Below are 17,830 nucleotides of genomic sequence, written 5' to 3'. Positions count from 1 at the left end.
GGATACCAGTGTAGGCTTGGAACATGAACTGTTCCACAAAGCCTACAAAAAGGCAGGCATAGCTGGGACCCATGCGGGTGCCCATGGCTACACCTTTAGTTTGGAGAAAGTGGGAGGAGCCAAAGGAGAAATTATTAAGAGTAAGGACTAATTCTGCTAGACGGAGGAGAGTGGTGGTAGAGGGGAACTGGTTAGGTCTGGAATCCAAAAAGAAGCGGAGAGCTTTGAGACCTTCCTGGTGGGGGATGGAGGTATATAGGGACTGGACGACTATGGTGAAAATAAGGCAGTGGGGGCCAGGAAACTTAAAATCATTGAAAAAATTCAGAGCGTGAGAAGTGTCATGAACATAGGTGGGAAGGGATTGAACATGAGGGGATGAAACAGCGTTGAGGTATGCAGAAATGTGTAGGTAGGAGGTAGAAACAGGAAGTACAGGGTGTGGGAACTATGATTCCTACCTTCACTTTTGAAAGGCTGGTATCTGTTTGTTAAGAGTATGCCCCCTAGTAATAAACCTGTCAGTGGATGAAAATAATATCTTCCGATCAATTGCCCTCAATATCTTGGAAATCTTTAATTGAATCACCCCTAACTAGGAAATACATTCCTTGATGAAGTGTTAACTCAATTTCTGGAATTAAGTTTCATTCTAGATTAATGACCAATAACTGTCTTTAATCATTTTCTTGAGAATTAGCCCAAGGATCCAATGATATCTCTGCCCTGAGAGAGTAGATGGGTCCTCATCCCTAAAGGCAGAACCCCCAACTTCAGGGATGAGTTGTTAAACTGAGTACCATGGTGGAGAATCAGTCTGGAATATATGGTGGTGATTGTAAGGGCAGGGTAATATTTGACAGAATTCTGATGGAAGATTAAGTTGTGATATGAAGCCAAAACTGACCTGTCCTCCTCCTCCAAGTAGAAGGTGTACTCATTGGTCTTCAAGGTGTTGCTACTTGGGGTCCAGGAACAATTTATCTCTGAGTCCTTGTGCTGTCTGAAGCAGAATAAACCTTGAGATACAAGTAACAAGGAAAGAGTGAGGGTAAAGTTTTTTTCGTGGGACAGGAGTCATCATCAGTTTCTTTGTTAGTCTAATTTTACATACGATTTTGACGTAGCTTCCTGCCTGACATGCTTAATGAATGGAATTTAAATCCCTTGATGTTGCAGTGAGATTTGAACTCATTTATCTGGATCTTTGTAATGAAACTACTTGACTATTGTTCTGAATGTCCTTAAGGGTATCCCTGCTATCTTGGGACAGAAGGACGGTTGGTTCAATTAGCCTGGAATACTAGATCTCACCTTTCATCAAGGCTCAAGCCTCAATCAAACATCCTGACCAATCTTACTAATTGAATTGACTCATTGGGCAGTAAATGGCTGACAGTGACTGTGACATTGGATGTAACAGCAGACTGTGGCATTTCAGAAGGTTGAATGGAGAAGGCACTGCCCTGATTGATACTGACCACTTCAAGGACTTGTGATTAGAGGGTCAGGGAGACTGCAGATCCTGGAGATCAGAGCTTTCAGAAGTATCCCTATCGAAAATTATACAGGCATTGAGAAACGTTTTAATCACTAATGCAGCCTGAATCAGAAATATCACATAATTAATAATATCTTGTGAATATAATTATATGTCAGAGTTGAACTGACCTGGTTAAGAAAACAAAGGAAATGGGATTAGTTTAGGGAAGTGGCACCATTGTAAAAGCTCCTACATGACAGAGATATAGTGTTGTGCAACACAGAAAAAAGCCTGCAGCCCATCATGCCCATGCTGATCATCAATGTTCCATCTATACTAATCCCATCTACCACAACCTTCTATACCTTGCTGATTCAAGCACTTCTGTAGACACTTTTTAAAAATTGAGATTCTCTATCTCCATCAATGGTAGTGCATTACAAATTCCCCTGGGGTCCCTTTCTCCTACTGTCCACTCTCCTCTTTCTTCTCCAGCCCTTGATCTTTCCCACCCACCTGGCTTCAAAAACACCTTCCAGCTAGTCTCTTTCCCCTCCCCACATCCTTTTATTCTGGCATCTTCCCTCTACTTTCTCAATCCTGGGCCTCAGCCCAAAACATCGACTGTTTATTCATCTCCATAGATGCTGCCTGGCGTGCTGAGTTCCCCCAGCATTTTGTGTGTCTTGTTCTGAATTTCCAGCATCTGCAGCTTTGTCATGTTAATGTTTACTACATATATCCTTTCATAATTTTGTCCACCTCATTCGGGTCCCTCTTTGGCCTTCTGTGCTCCAAGGAAAGCAAACCCATCCTATCCACTCTCTCACAAACAATATCCTGGTAAATCTCCTCTGCACCCTCTCCAGAGCAATCACATCCTTTTTATTCTTTGATGACTAAATTTCCACATAGTACCCCAAATGCGATCTCACTTATGTTCACTTATTCAATGTCTTGATCAATGAAGGTTAACATCCTGTTTATTTCCTTAAAACCTTATTTACTGGTATTTCCATCTTCAGGGATCTGGACTTGCACCCGAAGGCCCCTCTCTTTCTCAATATTTTCTTAGGACACTGCCATTCTTTGTGTATGCACTGCCTTTATGTGAATTCCTACGTTGTACTTAGCAGGATTAAATTCCATGGCTCTGTCCTAGTATTCCAGCTGATCAATACTTTCTGTAGCTTAATATATCCTTATTATTCACATCCCCATTGTTTTAAAAAAAAAATTGTCCTTTCACAAGTTTAAGCCCCTCACCAGATCTGTATCATGTTTTCTCAAATATGAGGACATATCAATAAATTTGTTGAAATATCAGAGCCTTAGTGTGTTGTCTGCACACAGCACACTAACTGGTCCCAGATAAGTCTTCCCACAGGATCATTATTGTCTCTCATCTTTCATACTGCAAGACATTTGGATTAGGATTAGAATTCTATTAACTGGTTTCACGGCTTTATCAGTATTGTTTTGAATGCTCTGTGAAGCTATTCCCTTTAAATCCCACTTCCATTATCTAGCATTAAGTTCTTTTACAGTGTTACTCCCAGTTATTGCTTTCACCAAGTTCCTTACTTCACACTGATGTTGAATTCTGTCCTGTGTTGACCCAAATCATGTCACATCAACATCTTGCAGCTTCCAGTCAAGATCTATCCATCCTTCACATAATTCAACACTCTTGTTGCTTAGGAGTACTATAGTCACTTTATAACAGTACATAGGGTTGGTGTTCTTGAACAGGGATCTAGAGGTCAGAGAATCACAGTTATTACCTGTCGGGTTGCTGTGTTGTTTCAGTACTGCTATAATCAATAGCAGCTCACAAACTATTCTTATGGAGCGATGCATCACCTGTTGAGTGGAAAAAATTAAAACTAGCATTACATAGACCACTGCAAAAGTAGTGACATGTACTCTCAGGGTTTTGGTAGTCATCGGGCCGTTAGTATACACTTACCCATGTTCCTGAGAACGTGAGTCACATCCCTGGTGTGGGCCATGATAGTTAGTTCCAGTTCAGAAATTCTGGCTTAAAGAAAGAGCTTGCTGATCCTGAACACTAACAACTAGTGCATATGAATGGTGCTGACAGTAGGTGGAGACAGAGTGTGGTTGAATTAGATATTGCAAGTTCAAACTCACTGGTCAGAATTACACGTTAACAAAATGAGATTCGGGCATTAAATATACTCCAGAAAATATCATTACGTTTAGGAGAGGGAGACAAAATGCTAGAGAACTGATAATGAATTGGCTGGAAGTGTTGCATCTGTGTTCTTTAAACTGACATCCCATTGTATGAGTTGCAGCTCTCTTTCAAGCCACAAGAGGTGTACAGTTCCACGTGGAATCAGTGATTACTGAGTCCTTTACTGCTTTCCCTTCTGTCAGTAAGAGTTGCCATTGCACTGGTCACCCACTTCCAGGAGGACAAGACTTCAGCTGTGGCCAGTCAACAAATACTTAACTTACACCCCTCCCCCTGCACCGCTCACTTGCTTACTGACCACAAAGAATAGGTTATATTACTAGTTTGTTGGCTGACCAATATGAACCTGATCCTGTTTCTAATATTATTCAAGGACGTAATGCTTATAATCAGTCCTCTAGCCCCTGGCACCACCCTCTAAAAGATTGTATTTAGAATTTCCACACAGTCTTTACCTCTTTCAGTAACTTTCAAAGGAAAACTGGAGAACAATGTAAAAGGAAAAATGTGCCACAGTGGGAGAGAACGCGGGGGAGTGGCACTAAGTGACGAGCTCTTCAGAAGAGATTATATATTGTAGGTAAGATGGGCCAAACATGTAATATGATTTTATTATTTTGAGGATATCCACAGCAGCTGCTGACAGGAAATTTCTACAAACGATTTAACCAACAGACAAATGATCTGTCTGAGCTCAAGTTACACATCAGAATGAGTCTTTCACTGCACCCTTCACTGATCCCTCATCCCTCCAGGTAATGCATTAACTGACATTAGTCAAAGTAACCAGCCCGTAGCCAATGTATGCACCCTATTCTGGAAAATTTTGAGACACTGATTAGACCATAAGATATAGGAGCAGAAGTAGGCCATTTGGCCCATTGAATCTGCTCTGCCATTCAATCATGGGCTGATCCAATTCTTCCAGTCATCCCCACTCCCCTGCTTTCTCCCCATACCCTTTGATGCCCTGGCTAATCAAGAACCTATCCATCTCTGCCTTAAACGCACCCAGTGACTTGGCCTCCACAGCCGCTTGTGGCAACAAATTCCACAGATTTACCATCCTCTGACTAACTAATTTCTCCACATCTCTCTTCTAAATGGGCGTCCTTCAATCCTGAAGTCATGCCCTCTCGTCCTAGATGCCCGTACCATAGGAAATAACCTTTCCATATCTAATCTGTTCAGGCCTTTTAACATTCAGAATGTTTCTATGAGATCCCCCGTCATTCTCCTGAACTCCACGGAATACAGCCCAAGAACTGCCAGACATTCCTCATATGGTAACCCTTTCATTCCTGGAATCATTCTCGTGAATCTTCTCTGAACCCTCTCCAATGTCAGTATATCCTTTCTAAACTAAGGAGCCCAAAACTGCACACAATACTCCAAGTGTGGTCCCACGAGTGTCTTATAGAGCCTTAACATCACATCCCTGCTCTTATATTCTGTACCTCTAGAAATGAATGCCAACATTGCATTTGCCTTCTGCAGCATCGACTCAACCTGCAGGTTAACCTTTAGGGTATCCTACACAATGACACCCAAGTCCCTTGTGTCTCTGCATTTTGAATTCTCTCCCCATGTAAATAATAGTCTGCTTGTTTATTTCTTCCACCAAAGTGCATGACCATACACTTTACAACATTGTATTTTATTTGCCACTTCTTTGCCCATTCCCCTAAACTATCTAAGTCTTTCTGCAGACTCTTTGTTTCCTCAACACTACCTGCTCCTCCACCTATCTTTGTATCATCGGCAAATTTAGCTGCAAATCCATTAATCCCATAGTCCAAATCATTGATATACATCATAAAAAGCAGTAGTCCCAACACCGACCCCTGTGGAACTCCACTGGTAACCGACAGGCAGCCATAATAGGATCACTTTATTCCCACTCTCTTTTTTCTGCCAATCTGCCAATGCTCCACCCATGCTAGTAACTCCCCTGTAATTCCATGGGCTCTTGTTAAGCAGCCTTATGTGTAGCACCTTGTCAAAGGCCTTCTGAAAATCCAAGTACACCACATCAACTGCATCTCCGTTGTCTACCCTGCTTGTAATTTCCTCAAAAAATTGCAGCAGGCTAGTCAGGCAGGATTTTCCTTTCAGGAAACCATGCTGGCTTTGGCCTATCTCGTCATGTGCCCCCAGGTACTCCGTAATCTCATCCCTAACATCCCTAATGACTGAATCATTATCTGAGGGTGGACAGTTGTGGAATTTACCCATCTCCCACCCCTAAAGACAGAGGGGCTGCTGACCACACCACCTCTGATTCCTCCTGCCCATTTTTAACTCAGGTGGAAGTGAAAGGCCAGACTCACATAAACCTCCAGCGTTTTATTTTTGTGCGATGCTCCAGATTTTCAACTCAGCAGTCTTCCTTGTGTAACCTGAACGTGAATTGCTAACACTCAGAACAGCTGGTAACAAACCTTAAGTCCAACTCATGATTCTGTGGAGAGGGAAAATTTAAGAACCTATTCTCTGTTAAATTTTCCTGCTTTGACTAACTGTGTGGAATAAAATTGATACACTGTAAGGTCTCTGGCCAATCAATACCCCTCTCTCCTCAATGGCTTTTCCTCCCCACCTCTCACCATCACCCCCATTTGCTTTTCACTCCACTCTAAGTTCTTAAAGATAGTCATTTAATTTTAATTGATCCAAAAAATGTTGCTACTGCATAGTTTTATAGTGTGCTTAAGTCTAATTGCATGATTAATTACATAGAAAAATAGAAAACCTAAAGCACAATACAGGCCCTTCAGCCCACAAAGTTGTGCCGAACATGTCCCTACCTCAGAAATTACTAGACTTACCTATAGCCCTCTTTTTTTCTAATCTCCATGTACCTATCCAAAAGTCTCTTAAAAGACCCTATCGTATCCGCCTCCACCACCATTACCGACAGCCCATTCCACGCACTCACCACTCTCTGAGTAAAAAACTTACCCCTGACATCTCCTCTGTACCTACTCCACAGCACCTTAAACCTGTGTCCTCTTGTGGCAACCATTTCAGCCCTGAGAAAAAGCCTCTGACTATCCACACGATCAATGCCTCTCATCATCTTATACACCTCTATCAGGTCACCTCTCATCCTCCGTCGCTCCAAGGAGAAAAGGCCGAGTTCACTCAACCTGTCCTCATAAGGCATGCTCCGCAATCCAAGCAACATCCTTGTAAATCTCCTCTGCACCCTTTCTATGGCTTCCACATCCTTCCTGTAGTGAGGTGACCAGAACTGAGCACAGTACTCCAAGTGGGGTCTGACCAGGGTCCTATATAGCTGTAACATTACCTCTCGGCTCTTAAACTCAATCCCACGATTGATGAAGGCCAATACACCATATGCCTTCTTAACCACAGAGTCAACCTGCACAGCAGTTTTTTTTTTTATTCACTTGATAGAATGATAACTCTAATTGCACAATCCTACCCACAAGCAGTAATCATTCATGCTCTGGCTTATTGAGAATCTACCTCTGCTTAGGAAAATCTAAAGTGTTTCCACCGGCCTTTGAAGAAGGCAGCATCAAAGACTCATGAGCAACTGAGAGAAAAAAAAATTGCCTCGTGCCTGTCTTATTTTTAAACAGTGGACCCTAGTTCTAGATCCTCCCTCAAGAATTTGTACATTTCACTAAGTACTTGCATACAAAAGCCTCAGCTGTCCTGCCTTTCTTCATACCACAACCCATTCTTGCTGGGTATCAGCTTAGTAAATCTCGACTGTTTGTATTAGTATCAAATAAATAACTAAAGCATTCCTCTTTCATATTCAGTTCCCTAGCAATTATGGGGGATTAGTGGTGGAAAGAGTCAGCAGCCTTAAATTCCTGGGTGTTAACATAGTAGATTACCTGTCTGGGCCCTGCACATAGAGGCAATCACATGAAATGTACACCAGTGTCTTTAAGTTTTTCTAAACACGTTAAAGAGGTTCAGCTTGTCACCAAACACTCTAACAAACTTCTACAGATGTATTGTAGAAAGTGTCCCAACCGGTTGCATCATGGTCCAGGAGCATGAGAACTTGCAGAGAGTAGTGGACTTTGCCAAATACATCATGAGCACATCCCTCCCCACCACTGGTAGTATCTACAGAAGGCACAACTCTAAGCACTGGAGTCAGCAATACTATGACCACATTAATCACTTTGAACAGAACAGACTCTTTTTGTTCTAATAGTGTTCTTTCCTGTCTTTAACATTGGATCAAGTCAAGTTTATTGGCACTTCAACCATAGACTGCTGATACAGTACACAGTAAAAACGAAACAACGTTCCTCCAGGACCCTGGTGCTACATGAAACAACACAAAACTACATTAGACTATGTGAGACAGCACAAGGCTAGACTAGAGTACATAAAACAACATAAAAACTGCACTAGACTACAGACCTGCACAGGACTACATAAAGTGCACAAAACAGTGCAGGGCAGTACAATAATTAATAAACAAGACAATAGGCACAGTAGATGACAAATTACAATATAATAATAAATTATGTGAAGCCTTTGACAAGGTTCCACATGGAAGGTTAGTTAGGAAGGTTCAATTGTTAGGTATTAATAATGAAGTAGTAAAATGGATTCAACAGTGGCTGGATGGGAGATGCCAGAGAGTAGTGGTGGATAATTGTTTGTCAGGTTGGAGGCCAGTGACTAGTGGTGTGCCTCAGGGATCTGTACTGGATCCAATGTTGTTTTTCATATACATTAATGATCTGGATGATGGGGTGGTAAATTGGATTAGTAAGTATGCAGATGATACTAAGATAGGTGGCGTTGTAGATAATGAAGTAGGTTTTCAAAGCTTGCAGAGAGATTTAGGCCAGTTAGTAGAGTGGGCTGAAAGATGGCAGATGGAGTTTAATGCTGATAAGTGTGAGGTGCTACATTTTGGTAGGACTAATCAAAATAGGACATACATGGTAAATGGTAGGGCATTGAGGAATGCAGTAGAACAGAGTGATCTAGGAATAATGGTACATAGTTCCCTGAAGGTGGAATCTCATGTGGATAGGGTGGTGAAGAAAGCTTTTGGTATGCTGGCCTTTACAAATCAGAGCATTGAGTATAGGAGTTGGGATGTAATGTTAAAATTGTACAAGGCATTGGTGAGGCCAAATTTGGAGTATTGTGTACAGTTCTGGTCACCGAATTATAGGAAAGATGTCAACAAAATAGAGAGAGTACAGAGGAGATTTACTAGAATGTTACCTGGGTTTCAGCACCTAAGTTACAGAGAAAGGTTGAACAAGTTAGGTCTTTATTCTTTGGAGTGTAGAAGGTTGAGGGGGGACTTGATAGAGGTATTTAAAATTGAGGGGGGTAGTTAGAGTTGACGTGGATAGGCTTTTTCCATTGAGAGTAGAAGAGATTCAAACAAGAGGACATGAGTTGAGAGGGGGCAAAAGTTTAGGGGTAACACTAGGGGGAACTTCTTTACTCAGAGAGTGGTAGCTGTATGGAATGAGCTTCCAGTAGAAGTGGTGGAGGCAGGTTCGATTTTGTCATTTATTTAAAAAAAATTGGATAGGTATATGGACAGGAAAGGATTGGATGGTTATGGGCTGAGTGCAGGTGGGTGGAACTAGGTGAGAGTAAGCGTTCAGCACAGACTAGAAGGGCCGAGATGGCCTGTTTCCGTGCTGTAATTGTTATGTTATATGATGTAGATGTCAGTCTAGACTCTGAGTATTGAGGAGTCTGATGGCTTGGAGGAAGAAACTGTTGCACAGTCTGGTCGTGAGAGCCCAAATGCTTCAGTACCTTTTGCCAGATGGCAGGAGGAAGAAGAGTTTGTGTGAGGGGTGCATGGGGTCTTCACAATGCTGTTAGTTTTGCCGGTGCAGTGTGTGGTGTAAATGTCTGTAATAGCGGGAAGAGAGACCCTGATGATCTTCTCAGCTGACCTCACTATCCGCTGCAGAGTCTTGCGATCCGAGACAGTGAAATTCCCGAATCTTAGAGATGTATAGCATAAAAACAGGCCATTTAGCCTACTACATGCTTGCTTCCCAGTGGTCACCATGCTGCACAAATCCCATCACCCAACAATAGTTACATACCCTTCAATGCCTAAGCAATTCAAATGCTCATCTGGAGATTTCCTAAATGCTGCCAGTGACCCTGCTTCAACCACTCTTAGGGAAAAAAGGAACTCTCTCTCTCTTCCCCCTGTCGTAAATCTATGCCCTCTTGTCTACCTCTGAAGCAGGGAAAGGTTTCCTGTAGTTATGTATACCCCACATAATTTTATTATCCTCAATCATATTCCCACTTAACCTCCTCCATTACAGGGGAACAGACATAGCTTCTCCAGTCTATTCTCAAAATCAACGCCCCATCTCAGCACCATCCACCGTAGTCCTATCACATTTTTCATGCCTTGCCCAAAAATAGGATGCTCTTTATCAACCACAGCTCAGCATTCAGTACCATCATTCCCTCAAAATTAATCAATAAGCTTCAAGACTTTGACCTCAATACTACTTTGTGCAATTGGATCTTTGATTTTCTCACTTGCGTACCCTAGTCAGTTTGGATTGGCAGCAACATTTCCTCCACAGTCTCCATCAGCACTGTGCACCAGAAGACTGTGTGCTTAGCTCCCTATTCTACTTGTTTTATACTTGTGATTGTGTGGCTAAGCACAACTTCAATCCTACATTTTTAGTTTGCTGATGACAGCACTGTCATAGGCCAAATCAGAGATGGTGATGAATCAGGAGGGAGATTGAAATTCTGGCTGAGTGGTGTCATAATAACCACCACTTACTCAATATCAGCAAGATCAAGGAGCTGATTATTTACTTTAGGAAAAGGAAACCAGAGGTCCATGAGCCAGTCCTCATCGGAGTTGGAGAGGATAAGCAATTTTAAATTCGTTGGTTATTATTTTGGAGGACTCATCCTGGGCCCAGTATGTAAGTACAATTGCAAAGAATGCACAGAAGTTTGTGAAGATTCAACATGCTGTCTAAAACTTTGACAAACTTCTATAGATGTGTAGTGGAGAGTGTAATGACCGGCTGCATCACAGGAATGTTGTTGTACAAAAAATCCTACAAAAAACCTGCGGATATGGCCCAGGCCACCTCACAATTGAGAACATCTACATAAAACATTGTTGCAGGAAAGCAGCATCCATCATCAGGGACCCCCAGCATCCAGGACATACAGTACTGTACTCTCTTCTCACTGCTGCCTTCAGGAAGAAGGTACTGGAGCCTCAGGACTCACACTACCAGATTCAGAAGCAGTTATTAGAATCAGGTGTATTATCACCAGCATGTGACGAAATTTTTTAACTTAGCAGCAGCAGTTCAATGCAATACATAATATTGAAAAAATAAAATAAAAATAATTATAAATAAGTAAATCAATTACAATCCATATACTAAATAGATTAAAAAACAGAAATACTGTATACTAAAATAAGTGAGGTAGTGTCCAAGAGTTCAATGCCCATTTAGGAATCAGATGACAGAGGGGAAGAAGCTGTTCCTGAATTGTTGAGTGTGTGCCTTCAGGCTTCTGTACCTCCTACCTGATGGTAATAGTGAGAAAAGGGCATGCCCTGGGTGCTGAAGGTCCTTAATAATGGACACTGCCTTTCTGAGACACCGCTCCTTGAAGATGTCCTGGGTACTTTGTAGGCTAGTACCCAAGATGGAGCTGACTAGATTTACAACCTTCTGCAGCTTCTTTCAGTCCTGTGTAGTAAACCACCCCCCCCCCCCCATACCAGACTGTGATGCAGCCTGTCAGAATACTCTCCATGGTACATCTATAGAAGTTTTTGAGTGTATTTGTTGATATGCCAAATCTCTTCAAACTCCTAATGAAGTATAGCCACTGTCTTGCCTTCATTATCACTACATCGATATGTTGGGACCAGGTCAGGTCCTCAGAGATCTTGACACCCAGGAATTTGAAACTGCTCACTCACTCCACCTGATCCCTCTATGAACCCTCAATCATCAGGCTCTTGAACCAAAGGGAATAACTTCACTTGCCCCATTATTGAAATGTTCCCACAACTTATGGATTCATTTTCAAGGACTCTGCATCTCATGTTCTCTATATTTATTGCTGATTTATTTATTATTTTTCTCTGTTAATATCTTTATTAATATTATATAAATTGCATGGATATAAATACAAAATTCTTAAGGATACAAGTAATAAGAATTACATTACATTTAAATCACAGTAATATGATCACAGTATCCCATATTCCAAATCAATTTATTATTTTAATTTCTTTCTTTTTTGTATTTGCACAGTTTGTTGTCTTTTTCACACTGGTTGAACATCTAAGTTGGTGCAGTCTTTCATTTGTTATTCTATTATGGATTTACTGAGTACGCCCTCAACAAAATGAATCTCAGGGTTGTATATGGTGACATATATATACTTTGATAATACAGTCGGCCCACCTTATCCGCGGATTCCACATGCGCGAATTCAACCAACCGCAAATCGCGAAAACCCGGAAGTGCTCTTCCAGCACTTGTTGTTCAAGCACGTACAGACCTTTTTTTGGTCATTATTCCCAAAACAATGCAGTATAACAACTATTTTACATAGCATTTACATTGTATTAGGTATTATAAGTAATCTGGAGATGATTTAAAGTATACGGGAGGATGTGCGTGGGTTATCGTGGATCGGGATCGGAAAAAATCGGAAGTTCTCTTACTAAGTAAGTTGGAACAGGTACATCCGGTATTATTTAGCGTCAGTCAAATGTTTGCATTCATATATACTATATATTTTACCTTTCTATGCATATAAAACACTTAAGAACGTATGTTTCAGCGCCGGGCTTGGGAAGTTCCCGAGTTCGATCTAGTGACAGATCGCTATGGAGTGCGCTCTCCACCGTGCCGGGTTGATGTGGAGGATCAAAAACCCAAAACCCAATAATTAAACCACTGCATTGCTTAGTAATAATTGTAACTTTCATCGGGGCAGGGCCTTTCTCACTTTATCCTTTAAAATTGTTCCGATTGTTGACCGACGTAGCCTAACGCTTTTCGAATGACCAATGGCGTTTCACCTCTTTCCGATCGCTTTATTATTTCCACTTTATTTTCAATCGTTATGGTGATTATTTTCGTGAACAGAAACACTGCGGATTCAGATCTCTACCGCTGGGTCCTAAGGTCCACTGCATTGAGACAGATTGAATAAGGGACTTGAGCATCCGCGAATTTTGATATCTGCGAGGGGTCCTGGAACCAATCCCTCGCGGATAAGGAGGGCAGACTGTAGTTTAACTCTGAACTTTGAAAACTGCACACAGTGCTCCTTGAAACACAAGACAAGTGATTGCTAATCTTTGCCCAGTCACTTAACCTATCCATATCCACTTCTAGTCTCTTTAGGTTCTCTTCATAATTTGATTTCTTATCTCTCGTTGTGTCATTCAATATATTAAACAAGCATGCATTTGGTGCCTTTTTGAAATTCACTTTCTATAAATTGGAGCTCCATGACTGGATGTATTCTGCAGCGATTTTACTAGGATCTTGCTGTTTGTTATATTTATAAATAACTAGGATGGAAACGTGGATTGGTGGGTTAACATTTTTGCAGATAATACAAAGACTGGTGGTATTTTGAAAATTGTGCAGGATTAACAAAGGATACAATGGGATATAGACCACCTGCAGATACTGGTGAAGAAATGGCAGATAAAGTTTAATCCAGCCAGGTGTGAGATATTGCACTTTGGGAGATGAAATTGAAAGGGAAGTACACTGTTAATGGCAGGACCCTTAGCAGTGTTGATGTACAAAGGGATCTTGGGGTTCAAGTTCACAGCTCCCTGAAAGTGCTGCATAGGTTGATAGGGTGGTAAAGAAAGTATATGACATGCGTGCCTTTATTAGTTAAGACACTTTCAAGCTATGCAGTAGCTTTATAAAACCAAACCTAGGCCACATTTGAAGAATTCCATTGACTTGTGGCTACCCCTTTATAGGAAGGATGCGAAGGCTTTGGAGAGGGTACAGAAGCGGTTTCCCAGAATGATGCCTGGATTAGAGGGCATGTCCTATAAAGACAGACTGGACAAAATGGATTGTGTTCTGTGGAGCAGCACAGGCTGAGAAGAGACCTGGTAGGAGTTTCTGAGGTTATGAGAGGCATCAATAGTGTGGACCACTGGCATCATTTTCCAAGGATGAAAAAGTCTAATACTAGAGGGTATGCTTTTAAGTTGAGAGAGGTAAGTTCAGAGGAAATGTGCAGGTCAAGATTTTTTACACAATGGTGAGTGAGTGAAATGCACTGCCAGGAATGGTAGTGAAAACAAATACAATAGAAGTATTTTAAAAGGTGTTTAGACAGCCACATGACTGTACAGAAAATGGAAGGATATGGATATTGTACAGGCAAAAGAGATTAGTTCGGCATTTAATTACTAGTTTTATTAGTGCTGTGAAGAGGCCTGCTTCTGTGCTCTACTGTTCTATGTACTAAATTGCAAAGAGCTAAGGCCACAGCATAAATCCCTAAGCCACACAATTAAAAGACCTGTTTATGCTTACTCCCTATTTCTTGTTAGATAAAAATTTTGCATTGATGCTGATATGTTAGGTCCATGAGCTTTTAATTCTTTTGTCAGATACCTTCTGGAAATGTAAGCATACGATTTCTTATAGTTCCACTTCATTCATGACACATCTTCAAAGAATTTCAATCAATTGGTTAAACATGATTTCATCTTCACAGAACCATTTGGCTCTGCATAATTGCCTGGAGTTTTTCTAAATCCTCTGCTCCGATGAAAAAGCAAAATCTCCTGACATTTACCCTACAACTGATGTTGGGTTTACTACCCTGCAGTTTCCTGATTCTTATCACCTCCCCTTTTAAATAAAGAAGCAATTATCTATTACTTGCTAATTTAATGAAATCTTTCCAGATTTGAAGAAGTCTTGGAAAGTTAAACCAAAATCAATTCTCACTACCTTTAAATACATGGGATGGAGCCTATCATAACCAGTGCATCAGCTTACACCTTCAACAATTCTCCCAATTAAGATTATTGGGAATAATGTTATATATATATCCCTGTACCGAAGATGCCGCGCCCCAGTGGCTCCAATGACTACAGACTGGTGGCATTGACCTCCCACATCATGAAGACCCTGGAGAGGTTTGTTCTAGAGCAGCTCCGGCCTATGGTTAGGCCACACTTAGACCCCCTCCAGTTGGCCAACCAGTCCCGACTAGGAGTTGAGGATGCCATCGTCTACCTGCTGAACCGTGTCTACACCCACCTGGACAAGCTGGCGAGCACTGTGAGGGTCATGTTTTTTGACTGGCACTGTGAGGGTCATTTTTTTTTTACTGGCAGACCACAGTACGTGCGCTTGCAACACTGTGTGTCAGACAGAGTGGTCAGCAGCACGGACTCCACAGGGAACTGTCCTGTCTCCCTTTCTCTTCATCTACACCTCGGACTTCAACTACTGCACAGAGTCTTGCCATCTTCAGAAGTTTTCTGATGACTCTGCCATAGTTGGACGCATCAGCAAGGGAGATGAGGCGGAGTACAGAGCTACGGTGGGAAACTTTGTCACATGGTGCGAGCAGAATCATCTGCAGCTTAATGTGAAAAAGACTAAGGAGCTGGTGGTGGACCTGAGGAGGGCCAGGGCACCAGTGACCCCTGTTTCCATCCAAGGGGTCAGTGGGGACATGGTGGAGGATTACAAATACCTGGGGACACGAACTGACAATAAACTGGACTGGTCAAAGAACACTGAGGCTGTCTACAAGAAGGGTCAGAGCCGTCTCTACTTCCTGAGGAGACTGAGGTCCTTTAACATCTGCCGGATGATGCTGAGGATGTTCTACGAGTCTGTGGTGGCCAGTGCTATCATGTTTGCTGTTTTGTGCTGGGGCAGCAGGCTGAGGGTAGCAGACACCAACAGAATCAACAAACTCATTCGTAAGGCCAATGATGTTGTGGGGGTGGAACTGGACTCTCTGACAGTGGTGTCTGAAAAGAGGATGCTATCCAAGTTGCATGCCATCTTGGTCAATGTCTGCCATCTACTCCATAATGTACTGGTTAGACACAGGAGTACGTTCAGCTAGAGACTCATTCCACCGAGATGCAACACTGAGTGTCATAGGAAGTCATTCCTGCCTGTGGCCATCAAACTTTACAACTCCTCCCTCAGAGTGTCAGACACCCTAAGCCAATAGGCTGGTCCTGGACTTATTTCCATTTGGAATAATTTACTTATTATTATTTAATTATTTATGGTTTTATATTGCTATATTTCTACACTATTATTGGTTGGTGCAACTGTAACAAAACCCAATTTCCCTCTGGGATCAATAAAGTATGTCTGTCTGTTAAGATGTCAATAATCATAGTTCCCTTTATGCTGTTGAATTTTTTTAAAATATGTCCCCAGATTTACATTAGGAAATTTTTATCTGTCTCCCCAGTACCCTCAGCCTTTACCTTATTTTTGCCCCTCCCAAATTTAAAAGGGTTGCCCTCCCTGTGACCAAAAACCATTACACCCCAGCCCGTGCCCTCAAGCTTTTCTGTCTCTCTGACTTTAGCCCCTCGCATGTTTCTTCAGCCTTAACCTCTTAACCTCCGTATGTACTTGAGCTCCACCTTCTCCAATGCCATCAAGCTTTTCCCTCACGTCCTGAACTTCTGTTCTGCTCTGACTTTCACCTGTATCCATGATGCCTCATCCTCCCAGTGCTGTCTACTCCTGTGCCTTCCCAGGTACCCTCAACCTTTTCTCTGCCTTAACCTCTACCCCTTCACGATGCATTCTGCCCCCTTGGTTTTAGCCAACTTCTCAGTGGCTTGACCTCTGTCCTCTCCCAAATGCCTTCTCCTACTAATAGTCTCCTTTCTGTGCCTTGTACCTTCCTTTGATTAATATCCCTCCCTTGGTTCCAAGGTTGTCAAGCCGAGGAGTGATAGAGGGGATAATCTCCAACTACCTAAAAGCGCTCCTCACAGCACGCGCTTCAAATAGCCTCCGACAACCAAGTCCAACTCCTAACCGCTAAGCCCGGCGGAACTGTTTCTGCCGACAGAAGAAGGGGCGGAGGCGTGTCCTAGCGTCTTAAAGCCAGTGCTTCGGGTAGATGGAGCTCGTCAGCCTGTGACGGCAGTCTATCTAAGAGAGGGAAAACTCTGATTTCAAACTTCCGCTGCCTTGCGGTCGTACCCACTCATGGGAAAGGCTTCGGGAGTAAACCCTGAGCACAAATCCGGAGCTGGAGTCCCTAAGGCAGTCCGACGTTGCCTTCAACCTCGCTCTGGCAACTCCTGCGACGTCACTGGTGCCAAGCTGTATCGGCCCTTGCCCTTCCCTTGGACAACATCAGTGGCGTGGAGAGGGGAGACTAGCAGCATGGGCAACTGCCGGTCTTCCACACAACCTTGCCCTGGCGAGGACACTCCAAGACTTTCCAGGCGCAGATGCATGGTCTCGCGAGACTAACGGATGCCCCACACACACATTGTGCCTTCATGCCTACCACATTGCCCCCTCCACAATGCCCTAATTACCTTATCTGACGAGTTCTTCAAGGATCCGTGCTCGTTGCTCCTGTCCTGCACTGGAAACCTCCAGCACAGGAAATTATTTATCCTCGCCGGGCTCAGAGTAAGAAACATGCAAATTACTAAATGCACCAATGTTCAGCAGAAATGGAAGATTGAAGAATTTTGGTCAGAGCAACGGAGTAATAACCAGATGGAAAGCCCCAGTCGCACATCACTTGCACAGAGTTGCAACTGCTCTCTGATGATTGATTTAAAAGAATACTGTATGAAGTTTAGCCACACCCTTGACAGTTTAAACAAACCAGAAAGAGAGAGAGAGAGCGAGCAACCACCACAATGACAGTGGGTGATAAGACAGCGACACACTTAAAGATGAAGAGCAAGAGAAAACCAGAGAAGGAGAGAGAGAGGAAAAAAGAGAACATTGAGTTTTTGAAAATAAAATTGAAAGGTAGTGAGTGAGAAGGAAAGAAACAAATAATGAGACAGCGAAAAGATCAGATAAAGGTTCGAGATAAGGAGATAGAGCAAGAGAGGCATA

General features: G+C 42.5%; 1 protein-coding gene across 1 annotated transcript in view; it reads right to left on the bottom strand.

Annotated features, from left to right (window-relative positions):
* The window catches only part of LOC140740416 (interleukin-6 receptor subunit beta-like), a 59,022-nt gene extending 41,507 nt beyond the window's left edge, over nucleotides 1-17,515 (bottom strand). Inside the window, exons 1-3 of the mRNA XM_073069561.1 lie at nucleotides 17,293-17,515; nucleotides 3,268-3,346; nucleotides 908-1,019 (exon numbers count right to left, since the gene is read on the bottom strand). Coding sequence (XP_072925662.1) covers nucleotides 908-1,019; nucleotides 3,268-3,346; nucleotides 17,293-17,400 — 299 coding nt within the window. The 5' untranslated portion in view covers nucleotides 17,401-17,515. The remainder of the gene's footprint in view (nucleotides 1-907; nucleotides 1,020-3,267; nucleotides 3,347-17,292) is intronic.
* Between the last annotated feature and the right edge of the window lie 315 nt (nucleotides 17,516-17,830).

Source organism: Hemitrygon akajei, chromosome 16 (assembly GCF_048418815.1).
Source record: "Hemitrygon akajei chromosome 16, sHemAka1.3, whole genome shotgun sequence".
Lineage (NCBI taxonomy): Eukaryota > Metazoa > Chordata > Chondrichthyes > Myliobatiformes > Dasyatidae > Hemitrygon > Hemitrygon akajei.
This window is presented reverse-complemented; position numbering and strand designations above follow the sequence as displayed.